General features: G+C 44.0%; 2 protein-coding genes across 14 annotated transcripts in view; one reads left to right on the top strand and one right to left on the bottom strand.

Annotated features, from left to right (window-relative positions):
• Positions 1 to 6,545: 6,545 nt before the first annotated feature.
• LOC118147173 (uncharacterized) lies at positions 6,546 to 9,338 on the bottom strand. Its single transcript, XM_078348368.1, has 3 exons — positions 8,888 to 9,338; positions 7,865 to 8,580; positions 6,546 to 6,837 (listed from the first exon to the last, which is right to left on the bottom strand). Exons 1-3 carry the CDS (start codon positions 9,336 to 9,338, stop codon positions 6,685 to 6,687), a joined length of 1,320 nt encoding a protein of 439 aa, XP_078204494.1. The 3' UTR covers positions 6,546 to 6,684.
• Positions 7,636 to 13,635, top strand: part of SPTBN1 (spectrin beta, non-erythrocytic 1) — a 216,361-nt gene continuing 210,361 nt past the window's right edge. For 8 of the 13 annotated variants that reach the window (XM_002757747.6, XM_078349340.1, XM_035272578.3 and 5 more), the window contains exon 1: positions 7,636 to 7,826. The gene's annotated coding sequence lies outside the window, so the exon portion shown is untranslated. Of the gene's footprint in view, positions 7,827 to 8,477; positions 8,548 to 13,635 lie in introns of those variants that run through there. The other 5 variants (XM_035272583.3, XM_078349353.1, XM_078349345.1 and 2 more) reach the window with 1 other exon arrangement.

Here is a 13,635-nt window from a genome sequence, read left to right as displayed (position 1 = left end):
GAAACTAGCTGGTGGCTACTATATTGGACAGTGTAGGTTGAGACGATGAAGAAAAACTCCACATTGTCACGTGGAGAATCATCACACTCTGAGATTTTTCCTTCATTCTTAGATGCTACTTGCCAAAGTGAGATTTCGGAAACTTTTTTTTTTTTTTTAATTTCTAGTTTGGCTTCAACAGTAAAGGCTCAGAATCCTTCTTATATTTCTGTGGTTGGTAATTAACATCAAGTTCCCAGAAAACATGCCGGTGGAATAGTTTGTTTCTGAGAGATGAATTGTAGTAACTCCTTTCTCAAGAGGCATATATAGGAAAATCTTAAGAACATGCAGAAGCCCATTTAACTGATATGACTGGTGCTTCATGGGTCATTAATAAATGATGTTAAATGAGAAACTAATAAAAAATAATTTTCACTTTTGAATTACATTTCTTAGATTGAGATGATATGCAGATAACAAAATTAACCATTTTAAAATGATTATTTCAGTGGCATTTCATGTCGTGCAACCATCACCTCTAGTTCTAAAACATTTTCATCAACTCAAAATAAAAGCCATATTGGCCAGATGTGGTGGCTTATGCCTGTAATCCCAGCATTTTGGGAGCCTGAGGTGGGTGGATCACTTGAGGTCACAAGTTTGAGACCAGCCTGGCCAACATGGTGATACCCTGTCTCCACTAAAAATACAAAAATTAGCTGGGCATGGTGGCACATGCTTGTAATCCCAGCTACTTGGGAGGCTGAGGCAGGAGAATCACTTGAACTCAGGAGGCAAAGGTTGCAGTGAGCCAAGATCATGGCGCTGCACAGCAGTCTGGGTGACAGTGCAACACTCTTGCCTCAAAAAAAAAAAAAAGAGCTATATCCATCAAGCAGTAGACCCCATTCCCTACTCCCCACTCACCCCAGCTCCTGGCAGCCACCAATCTGCTTTTTATCTCTATGGATTTACCTATTCTGGATATTTCATATAAATAAAATCATATGTGACCTTTTGTATAAGACTTCTTTCATTTAGCATAATGTTTTCAAATTTTACCCACGTTGTAACATGTATCAGTATTTCACTCCCTTTTGTGGCTGAATAATGTTCCATTGTATGGATGTACCACATTTTCTTCTTTTTTTTTTGAGACGGAATTTCGCTCTTGTTACCTAGGCTGGAGTGCAATGGCGCGATCTCGGCTCACCGCAACCTCCGCCTCCTGGGTTCAGGCAATTCTCCTGCCTCAGCCTCCTGAGTAGCTGGGATTACAGGCACGCGCCACTGTGCCCAGCTAATTTTTTGTATTTTTAGTAGAGACGGGGTTTCACCGTGTTGACCAGGACGGTCTTGATCTCTTGACCTTGTGATCCACCCGCCTCGGCCTCCCAAAGAGCTGGGATTACAGGCTTGAGCCACCGTGCCCGGCCTATGTACCACATTTTCATCGCATTATCTATCCATCAGGTGATGGACATTTGGGTTGTTTCCACCTTTTGGCTATTGTGAACAGTGCTACTAAGAACATTAGTGTGCAGGTATTTGAATACCTGTTTTCTATTCTTTTGGGCCTATACCTAGAAATGGAATTACTGGGTCACATGGTAATTCTAGGTTCTTCTTTTTGACAGACTGCCAAACTTTTCTACAGCTCCTGCACATTTTACATTCCCACCAACAATGTACTAGGCTCTCAATTTCTCCACATTCTTACCAAAGCTTGCTATTTTCCATCTTTTAAATAAAATTAAAGCCATACTAGTGGATGTGAAGTGGTATCTCACAATGGTTTTGATTTGCATTTTTCTAATGACTAAGAGCGTCTGCACGGGAAAACTATCAACAGAGTAAACAGACAACCTACAGAATGGGAGAAAAATATTTGCAATCTATGCATCTGACAAACGTCTAAAAATCCAGCGTCTATCAGGAACCTAAACAAATTTACAAGAAAATAAATAATTGATAAAGCCCATTAAAAAGTGGACGAAAGACATGAACAGACACTTTTCAAAAGAAGACATACATTTGGTCAAAAAGCATATAAAAAAGCTCAATATCACTGATCATTAGAGAAATGCAAATCAAAACCACAGTGAGATACCATCTCACACCAGTCAGAATGGCTGTTACTAAAAAGTCAAAAAATAACAGGTGCTGGTGCAGAGAAAGAGGAACACTTTTACACTGTTGGTGGGAGTGTAAAATTAGTTCAACCATTGTGGAAAGTAGTGTGGCGATTCCTCAAAGAGCTAAAAACAGAATGCCCATTCGACCCAGCAATCCAATCACTGGGTATATACCCAAAGGAATAGAAATCATTCTGTCATGAAGACACATGCACATGTATATTCACTGTAGCAATATTAGTAATAGCCAAAACATGGAATCAACCTAAATGTCCACCAATGGTAGACCAGATAAAGAAAATGTAGTACATATACACCATGGAATATCATGCAGCCACAATAAGAACAAAATTAGGTCCTTTGCAGAAACATGGATGGAGCTGGAGGCTGACATCCTTAGCAAACTAATCCAGGAACAGAAAACCAAATAGTGCATGTTCTCATTTATAAGCAGCAGCTAAATGATGAGAACACACAGACACAAAGAAGAGAACAAGAGACACTGGGGCTACTCGAAGGTGGAGACTGGAAGGAGGAAAGAGGATCAGAAAAAATAACTATTGGGTACTAGGCTTAGTACCTGGATGATGAAATCATCTGTATAATAAACCCCCATGACACGAGTTTACCTGTATAACAAACCTACATATATACTCCAAACCCAAAATAAAAGTTAAAAAAAAAAAACAAAACAGAATTTTCAGAATGGTTAAAAAAGTAACATATGCATAACATAAAACTTAGCATTTTAACCATTTTAGTACAGTTTAGTGGCAATGTACATGCACATTGTTGTGCAACCATCGCCACCATTCATCTCCAGAACTTTCTTCATCTTGCAAAATGGAGTTATGCTTTAATGATTGATATGCAATGCCCAGGTATCCAGCTCTGATACACTAGCTCCTAAGATATTTCTGGCACTTAACTTAGATGTGAGAACTTGGGCAACTCATTTGACCGTTTGGTCATCCACAGAATGGGGTTAATATTTATCCCACAGAACTGGCAAAAGGACAAAATAAGATAATATTTGATAAAGCATTTTAAAAACTGGAAAGCATTTTATGTTTGCTATGTATAATCATTATTATTAACAGAGAAAATGTGAAGATCCTTTATAGAAAGCTGGAACCATTTATTGTGATCATTTTATCAATATTATTGTTATACATTTAGATTACCTTCTACTCAGATTTATCATTACACACATCTTTTACTTTTTTATTGATTGAGTGTATCCCCTACTAGAATGGAAGATCCATGAAAGTAGTGATTTTTAAAAATTATTTTACTCATTGCTCTATTTCAGGGCCGGGAAGAATATAAGGTGTTTCGGTTTCTTTTCTTTTCTTTTTTTTTTTTTTTGAGATGGAGTTTCGCTGTTGTTGCCCGGACTGGAGTGCAATGGCGCAATCTCAGCTCACCACAATCTCCACTTCCCAGGTTCAAGTGATTCTCTTGCCTCAGCTTCCCATGTAGCTGGGATTACAGGCATGCACCACCGCACCCAGCTAATTTTTGTATTTTTAGTAGAGACGGGGTTTCTCCATGTTGTGCAGGCTGGTCTCAAACTCCTGATCTCAGGTGATCTGCCCACCTTGGCCTCCCAAAGTGCTGGGATTACAGGCATGAGTCACCTCACCTGGCCTTAAATAAGGAAAGAATACATTACTTTATGTATGAGTGAATATGTTATTAGTGCTTAAAAAGTATAAATATGATAATGTCAATTTACATATGTCTTTATGTTTTTCAAGTGCAAAATTAAAACATGTGAATTCCCAAATGAAATATTTTAAATATGAGGAAATTTTCTAGACTAGTTAAGGGCTAAAAGGAAGTCAAGTTTAGGAGTAAATAGGAATTTTAAAAACATATTCCTGTTTTCAAAATATGTTCTGATTTTAAAGTTTTAGGCTATTATCAGTACAATAAAAGATGGGTTCTGGGCTGGGCGCGGTGGCTCACGTCTGTAATCCCAACACTTTGGGAGGCGGAGGCAGGTGGATAGCCTGAGGTCAGGAGTTCAAGACCAGCCTGGCCAACATAGTGAAACCTCATCCCTACTAAAAATACAAAAAAATTAGCTGGGCGTGGTGGCACATGCCTGTAGTCCCAACTACTCAGGAGGCTGAGGCAGGAGAATTGGTAGAAGCTGGGAGGTGGAGGTTGCAGTGAGCTGAGATTGGTGCCATTGCACTTCAGCCTGGTCAACAAGACCGAAACCCTGTCTCAACAAAAACAAAAACAAAGAAAAAGATGGGTTCTAATTGGGCTAATATAATATAATCATGAGAATACTTACAGTATCATTCTCTTTTCTAAATAAAACAGGTTGTAGCAGACAATACTGTTGTTTATCAATATCTATTTCAGGTGTAGCCATATGACTCGCTTTCACAAATGAAGTGTTGGGAGAGGTATTCTTGTGTCATTTCTGGATGCAAGTACTTAGTTGCTGGTATTTCACTCTCCATCACACCCTTCCCTTACAATGGAAACTGTACAAACACCCACTGACCTGAAGGTACCATAATATTAAAGTGTTCTGGAATGCTGAAGTGACACATGGAAGACAGCTCCCTTGGAGTGTCTTAGAACCACAGTTGATTTTTGTTAAGCAAAAAATTAACCTTTGTTGATTGGGGGACTTGTGTGTCATATTGTTTTAGGAAGTGTGTGCTATAGCATCATAACATAATCTATAGTTACTAATATATGTAAACAAGATTTTCCCTACTTTTTTTTTTGAGACAGAGTCTGGCTCTGTTGCCTAGGCTGGAGTGCAGTGGCACGATCTCGGCTCCCTGCAACCTCCGCCTACCAGGTACAAGCAATTCTCTTGCCACAGCCTCCCGAGTAGCTGGGATAACAGGCACGCACCACCACACCTGGCTAATTTTTTTATTTTTAGTAGAGACAGGGTTTCACCATGTTGCCCAGAATGGTCTTGAATTCCTGATCTCAGGTAATCCACCCACCTAGGCCTCCCAAAGTGCTGGATTACAGGCATGAGCCACTGTGCCCAGCCTTCCCCTACATTTTGAATAGAAAGATAAAATGACAATTTATATCTGTAAAAATTGTGTAATAAAGTATTTTGATGGGAGACAAAGTCATATGTAATCACATGTTTTTAAAATGGAGAGTAGTATGTTACAAACATGTAGACTTCCAGGTTCCTTTAAATCAATCCTGATTCTAATATGAGAAGAAACTTCAATAAAGCTGTTTCTGAGATATGTGGGAATAATCCTTCTGAGCTGTTTTCACTGACTAAGGCTTTTCATCATTTTTAGATTTTTGCCTTCCATAAAGATGTCTTCTCCAATAATCTTTCCAATTGTACTATCTTTTCTTTGAATTGTTACTTCTTTGTGGTCATTGGTACTCTGAGTTCTCCAGCATGATTTTTTGCACTTAAGGGTAATACTTCAAAATTACGAGGCAGGTATACATACTGGGACTCTGAATCCTCGTCTTCCACATTTTTGGAATAATTACTGGTGCTTTACTAGAGTACCTTGCTAAGGTTGTGTGTGGACCCCGCCTTTTTTTTTTAAGGAAATTTAAAAAACAACGTAAGTGAGAGTGGAATGGGTTAGAGGAGGTGAATCATCCATCAAATGAAAATTTATTTAAGTACCATTGTCTGTGATAAAGAAATTATTTAAGAGTCACCATTTCAGAATAACATTGGAAGAATTAACTTAAATGGATGCATTTCCCAAATAGTTACTGTTTTCTTTGGTATTTCATTAACATAGTGGGTAGGGAGGTGCTGGGGTCCATAGTAAAAAATAAGTAAGTGAAAGGGAAACAATTTTGCTTTTTAGTGGATTTTTCTTATTACCTAATGAAGGCAGCAGCTTATAAGTTGATTCTGTTTAATTCAACAAATAGTTTTAAAGTGCCTGCTGTGTACAGAGTGAAGAAAAAAGAACCCTACCCTTAGAGTTTACCGTCTGGTTGTGTTGATTCACCTTCTGAGAAAAAATGTTATTTGCCTTCCTCAATTTTTTTTTCATATCTATCGGAAGTAAACATGGGTACAAACATTCAAACTGATGAAGGCCTAAAAGGAAGAATCATCTTCAGTTTGCTGTGACAATTTCACTTAGTTTTATTTTTAAATATTCATTTAAAAATACATACAAACATATAAACCCATCAGGCCAGGTGCTAGTGATCTGAGATATAAACATGATCCAAACTATTTGCCTTGGTTTTTTGGTTTTGTTTTAATCCAGGTGATCAAGGGTCTTTATGAGGAAAAGCCCTGGGGCTTTTTCAGCCTGGAAGGGCCCTCTTCCCTCTGAAAGCCCACAGTGCCGCCTTGGGCACCTTACAGAGCAAGGAGAAAGTCAGTTTCTTCAAACCGTTTTCTAAAGAGCATTTCCTTTCGTGGTCCTGGTGATTCTACCATCTTTTATTCACACTAGCGACAGTTGTGGAATTTCTACACAGCCTGAGGGGCCAGGTGACTGGGAAGGGCTACTGGGACAGGACAAAAATTCGAGGAAACGTCCAGTTTCCGTTTCGGGGAATACGCAGAGGGGAGAACTCAAGTCCCCAAGCCATCACGGGATCTTCCACCGCGGCCAGACGACCCCACTCCTGGGAGTGACTGAGCAAGAGCAGCTGGCCTCAGGTTCGAGCGGAGCCTGCGCTGGGACAAGCAGGAGTTGGATGAACCACTTGTAGGGTCTGCTCCCAGCTACGCACAGCGAAAGGGTGGGTGAAAAAGCATTCACAAAGGAAGAACACATTAACCTCACCAAGGAACGACCCCATCCCCCGACCCTCCAGCGCCCAAGGTTTCCCACGAAGAGGTCGCCGTCGCCCTTCTCCAAGCTGCGCAGAACCTATAAGGCATCACCACCTGCATCTCAAATCAACGAAGCAAGCGACGCTCCAAAACCTCCCTAAACACCCTCTCTCCCCCGCATTCCAAACGCAACATCAAGGGCGAAAAGAGGCTGCACAAGTCACGTAGAAAATTAGGCCGCCTCTTTCCTTGGCGATAATCGAATTAGCCTCAAATTAAACGTGAAATTGGCCCTCTCCGGCTGTGGGGACAAAGCCCCTATTGTCCTGCTCGGGTAGCAGCAGCAGCAGTGCCCACCCGGCCACGGCCAGCCCGGTCGGTCCCCGCCGCTGGGAGGATGAGGTCCGGACTGGGCGGGGGAAGAGCCTCCACTGGAGAGGACGTGGACGCGCCTGTGGCTCGGCTCCCTGGCCGAGCGAGCGCCGGGTGGGAGGCTGCGGGGCTCGGGGCGGGAGGACAGGGCCGGCGAAGCCGAGGGAGCCGGCGGGAGGGAGGAGGGCGGAGGGCGTGCGGGAGGGAGCCCGCGAGTGCGCGCGCCCGCCCCGCGCGCTCCTCTCCTCTCCCCGCCCCTCGCCCCCTCCCTGCCAGCGCCGTCCTCCCTTCCTCCCCTCCTCCCCCCGCCCCCCGCGCTCCCGCCCAGCCCCCGGAATCAGTGCAGCTGTTGCCGTGCAGGCTGCGGATTCCTCCAGTCCCTCCCTCGGCCGCCTCTCCTCCCGGAGCGAGCGCGCAGCCCTGCGCAGCAGCGCCCACTGGTCCCGTCCTGTGAGCCCCGGCCCCAGCCGCGGACAGACCCGCGGAGTCGCCTCCCGGCCTACCCGCCCGGCCGCCGAGGAGCGGGAGGAGGACGGGACCCCGGCGCCCCCACCCCATCCCCGGAGGTAGGTAGGGGACCCGAGGCAGGGAGATGCCAGCTCACTGGGGCTGCTTCCCGGGCGGGCTCCGCGGCGGCGGACGGGCGGGAGGAGGGGCGCGGGCCCAGGGCCGGAGGACGCCGATGCCCGCCTGCCCAGCGCCCGGGGAGTCGCGTGGGGGCTGGGAGTCTGCAGAGCCCGGGTGGGGGCGGCGCGGGGAGCTCGGGTCGCGGGTGCTCATTGGTACTCGGGTGATGCGGGGCGAGGGGCGGCAGGCTCTGCGGTGAGGCGGCAGCAGACCCGCCTTGCGCACCGCAGCTACCCGGCCCCAGCCCCGGCACGGCGATTCCTCCTCCGTGCCTCCGCCGCCGCTTGTCTACACCCTGGCGCCGTGGGCCCAGGGCGAAGGTGGGTGCGGAGCGGGCAGCCGGAGGGTCTATTTTCAGGTGCCCTCCCTGTGGCCCCGCGGGTGGGGAGTGGGGGCGGCGGTGACAGGGCCGGACTCTGCGCCTAGCGGTGCCGAGGATGCGGCCAGGCGTGGTCCCGGCTGCGCCGCGCTGCAGCTGAGCGGGAGGCGGCGGCCCCGCGTCCCACCCCCGCCCCCTCCCCGCGCTCGCTACCCCCCTGCGCCCGCCCCCCCCCGCCCTCCCTGCTGTCCCCACTCTCCCAGGGCTGGGCGTGAGCCGCCTCCGGGGCGCCGAGCCGCCGCTGCTCCGGCCCTTCAGCTCCCGCACCCTCTCTTCAACAGGTTTGTCTCTGCGCGGGGACCCTCCGGGCCTGGCTTAGGGACGTGGGCTGGAAGCTCCTCTCGTCATCACCCCCCACACCACGCCCACGGCCCTCTTGGGGGGAGCCTTCTCTTTGTTTTTGTGATAGGAAAGGTGCCAAGAGCTGCCATCAGATGGGGAGGGAGTGGGGATCAGAACACAAGCCTCTGTCCATTATTTTTCCAGTGGAAAGCCAGGCCAGATAGTGAGGTCAGGGTGAGTGTGGGGGTGCTTCGGCGGAGGAGAAAAACTAATTCGGTGGGGTTTATTTGGGCGGGGATGTGCTTTTTTGGCAAGATGGATGGCTCACGGTGCCCTCGCCGTGATGCAGCACAATGCAGCAGTATCGCAGCTTCCTCGGTTCTCGCTGGCGGGGCTTGGCACGGCCGCTCGGCGCCTGCGGCCCCCGCCCGGCCCCACCCAGGCCCGGGGCTGCCCTTGGCCAAGGCCTGGAGCTGCTGCTACCTTGTCTTTCAGCTTCAGCTGGATGTGGCGTCAGGAGGACCAGGTCACCCAGGTGTGAGCGGGGGAGAGTCTTCTCTTTTGGGATGATCCCTCCTGCACCTCTTGTTGGGCTGCGTTCCGCCGGAGGGGCGCCCTGCAGCACCAATGCAGGCAGAGGGGAGCCGGCCTGCGGATGCAGATCGGAATCTGATCTCCCACCAGCGGACCTGAGCCTTAGGGAGGGGCAGCAGGAAGGACCGGGCCCAGTCGTGTGCAGAGGCAATGGTGCAGTCAGTGTGGGGAATCGCAGCGTTTTTCTGTGGATCATCCATAATCTGTAACCATAGCCCAGCTACACACTGATTTCTTTCTACGTGGAAAGTTGGTGTTTATTAATTGGACCTTCACAACTGTGACATTATAGTACCTCGTCCGTCTTTGGTTAATACCAAGTGTGCATTTTTTCTATAGGAAACCATTTTTTAAATGAAATGATTAGTGTATTTTAGTTTTATGTCACTGACATTGAAATTCAGGTTGTTTTAAAAGATATTTATATTTTTAATGGACAGTAAATGATTCCTTTGGCGTGTATTTGTTTTGTTTTCATCGTTTGCAAGTAAGTCAAGTACAATTGCATTATTTGGATGCTTTATTAAGGATGACTCGCTGTGTGAGTGTCATGATGTAGGGTAAATTGATATTCAGATTTCTGTTGATTCAGATAGTGGAGTTAAGTGTCCAGGCATAACTAATGGGATTATGACAGTAACAGACTACATTTATGTTTGTTTATATGCATTTTTTGTATACATGTTTTCACAGCTGTGACTGCGGAGTGGGTGGAGAGGTGCAGAGCACCAAGGCCTCTTGACTGGTATCTAGTCAGTAGGAGATGGTTCTCATGTTTAGTCTCGGCCAGGACACAGGGAATTTCCCTTCTAAATGCCATTTCTATAATTCATTTATTCAGTGTGGGATGGCAAATGGGATAGACTTCAAATATCAACCCAGGCTCTTCTAAAATGTGTAGGTGAAAAAGGAAATTTCAGTATGCTAGCTAGAAGGGGAGCTCAGTGTTTGCAAGCCAAGGGCGTGCCTGCTTGTATTTTTAAAAATTTCTAATGAATCTAAGTTAGTGGTTTTTAATTTCATGTGGCTCTGCAGAATAGCACTGCATGTACATCGTGTGGTTTATGTGCATTATTTTGAGTTTCTCTAATAGAGAGCCATTAAAATATGGGACTTTTTGGATTTGGGCTTCATTGTTGTGCTGGTTGTATAAAATCGTGTTTTGTAAAGATTTTTGTGAATGTTGTTTCCATGGATCATCCAGACGTTTTGGATTTACTTTGTTGTAAGAAATATCCTGTGTTGATGTCACAGGAGGTTTAGCTGTTCTGACTTAAACACCAGGTGCGGAATTCTGTTGGGTTAAGCTGTTTGTAACTCTGTTGCTGCTGGAGTGACCAAAACCTTCCTCTGAGAGGAGAAGTATTGGGCAGTGAAGGAACTGCTGTCACTTGGTCATCTCCCACAGTTGAGGTTTTCTGTGAAGAGATTCTCTTGGGCAAGACTAGTAACAACTATCTGTGATGTTGTAGAGCAAATGAGAAGACCTCACTCTACTTGTGACACATCCTGAGCAGAGGCTTGGCATTGGCAGAGTTTCTTGAAAGAGTTTGTAGACTGATTGCTTTGTATTGATGTATGAATGTATGATTTTATGTGTGGACGTACTATTTTGATGTGGAAAGATTTTACTACTACTAAACAAACATAGACATGATTAGTGGAAATCATTCAATGTGGCTTTGTTGAAATAATTTTAAGCTTTTTATTTTAATAACATATTCTTATAGAACATTTTAAAGCCTATTTTTACGTGCAGTGACATGATGCTCCTTTAATTATGTTGCACCCTGACTAGTATCTTCATACTAGTCATAATTCGGCTTTATTTAATGTTCTGTGGATCTCCCTATGGTAGCCCTGGTTCTTTCACTACACTATCGAGAATGCAAACCATTCGTCCGTAAGGAAAGGGCTAGCTACCCCTGTTAGAAGAGCGAGCTTGGTAGGTGTGTGGAAGTGAGTAAAGCATCTCATGGATTTTTCTTGTAAGTTTTTAGTCTTTGCTTTTACTCAGAGCACCTTTTTTTTTTTTTTTTTTTTTTTCAAAAGACCTAATTTAGTACTCTGATTTTTCTGGTAACACTTGTAATTATATTTAAATTTTTATTGTGTAGGATTCTTAGGCCCCACTCTGAACTCAGCCAATTGGAATTGGCATTCTAACAAGACCTTTAAGTTAGTTGTATGCACGTTAAATAAAGAAACTATTCTGTTCCTTCAGCACAGGGACCTCAATATCAAAAGTTTCCTTCTTGTATTTTCCTTTTAATTTTTGCTGAAGTATCAGCACATTTTTTTTCTTGACAGTGGTGAAAAAAGCGAGGCACTCACTGTAAATTATTTAATATAAAATTATTTTATAAAGCTGTTCTTTAATTTTGGTGGAAGAGTCCTAAATAAACCTATACTATGGTTTATTTAGATTAATTAGTGTTTTAGGTTCTTTTGTAAAACACCTCTAAAGTTGCAAAACAGTTTTTCCCCCTCTGGAAGAAGAAGGCATTCATTGGTTTTGAGATGTCAGAGCTGGAGCCTAGGAAGCTAACCCCTGAGCAGATGGTCCCCTCTGCTCCCTCTTCTCTGCTCTGGCATCTTACTGTCTGTCATCTGATATAATCAATGTCCTGCCCTCTGGTCCAGTCTTTTCTTAGAGATATTTTTTGAATCAAGTAATTGATAGGTACAAAATAATATTCCTAAAATATATGCTAAAGAATCTTAAACTGGTTGGGCTTCTGTCTGTGATTCCAGCACTTTGGGATGCTGAGGCAGGTGGATCACTTGAGGTCAGGAGTTCAAGACCAGTCTGACCATCATGGTGAAATCCCATCTCTATTAAAAATACAAAAATTATCTGGATGTGATGACAGACACCTGTAATCCCAGCTACTCAGAAGGCTGAGGCAAGAGAATCACATGAACTGGGGAGGCAGAGGTTGCAGTGAGCTGAGATCTCACCACTGCATTCCAACCTGGGTGACAGAGCGAGACTCCATCTCAGAAAAAAAAAAGAATCATGAACCAGTGGACACTCAGGCAGCCACCACCTAGTTCAAGATGAGCCTTATCATACTTTCAGAGTCATCCCATCTGAAAGAACCCCTATCCTGAACTTTGTGCTTATCATTCCCTTCTCTATGGCTTATCCTTTTTAAAAAATCTTGATTGTGTATGATTTTGAACTTTATATCAAGGAGATTATGTATTTTACTGACTCACATTTAGATTAACATTCTATTCCCAAGGTTTATCCATTTCATGGCTGTATTTCATTCATTTTCACCTGCTATATAGTATTCTACCGTGATCTATTTATCATTTTACTCTAGATGGAGATTTGGATTGATTCCAGTTTTTTTGGACTGCCGTGAGTGGTTTCTGTACATGGCTCTTGGTACATATGTGGAGGCACACACACACCCATTTTCTCTCTGTAGGGAGTGAAATTTTCTGGATCACAGGGCATGTGCATCGTCAGTCTTAGTAGAGAATGCCAAGTTGTTTTTCACAAAGTGATACTATTGATTGTGTTCCCACCAGCTCTAAGTTGTTCTACAACCTTGCCAGTGCTTCATTTACCAGGCTTGAAAATCTTGTCCAGTCAAATGTTATCTCATTGTGATTTTTATTTACAATTTCTCTGATTATTTAGGGATGTTGAATGTCTGTTTACATCATTAGCCATTTGGGTTCTTCCCTTTATGAAGTACCTGTTCCGTCTTTCACCCATTTATCTTATTGATTTGTAGTTCTGTATGTACATTACCTATTAATCCTTTGTGGATTATATGAGTTGCAACAATTCTCACTTGTGTTTTTTTTAACTCGAATTTGTGATTTCTTTTCATGATCAGTTATTTGTAATTTAGTAGAGTCCTAATCAGTTTTTTGTCCTTTAAGGTTTGTGAGGATAATTTTTTTATTGCAGAAACATTTTTCTTTGTTGGGAAAGAGCATTCAATTTGGAGTCAAATAGGTTCTGTGTCCAAATCCTAATGGTGTTGTATACTAACCTTACAGCTACAGCTAGGTACTGGCCTTGGGCTATTACTCAAGACCACAGTTTCCTCATCAGAAAAATCGAAATAATATTAATTTCCTTTACAGCTATGAGACAGCAGTGTACAGTGCCAGGCACGTAGTACATATGTAGTTGATATTCCTTTCTCTTGTAGTTCCCATTCCTTTCTCTTGGGACTGTCTAAACTCTGACCCACTGATCCCTTTTGGTATGCTTTGCAAAACCTACCTAACATTTTTATGTCAGAAGAGCTATTAAATGGCTTATTTTAACTTTTATTTTTTGAACAGGCTGCATTACCAGTGGCGTTTATATATTGATTAATACAGTCTGAAGAGACCACTTACTAGAAACCATTATCAGTTTAGGTTCCGGTTCTTGAAAGTAATATGATTACATTTGTTTGTACACATTTCTTTTGACCATTAAGCATTTATACCATCAATGATCTTCCTTTGCTGCTACTCTG

Source organism: Callithrix jacchus, chromosome 14 (genome assembly GCF_049354715.1).
Source record: "Callithrix jacchus isolate 240 chromosome 14, calJac240_pri, whole genome shotgun sequence".
In the NCBI taxonomy this organism is placed as follows: domain Eukaryota; kingdom Metazoa; phylum Chordata; class Mammalia; order Primates; family Cebidae; genus Callithrix; species Callithrix jacchus.
This window is presented reverse-complemented; position numbering and strand designations above follow the sequence as displayed.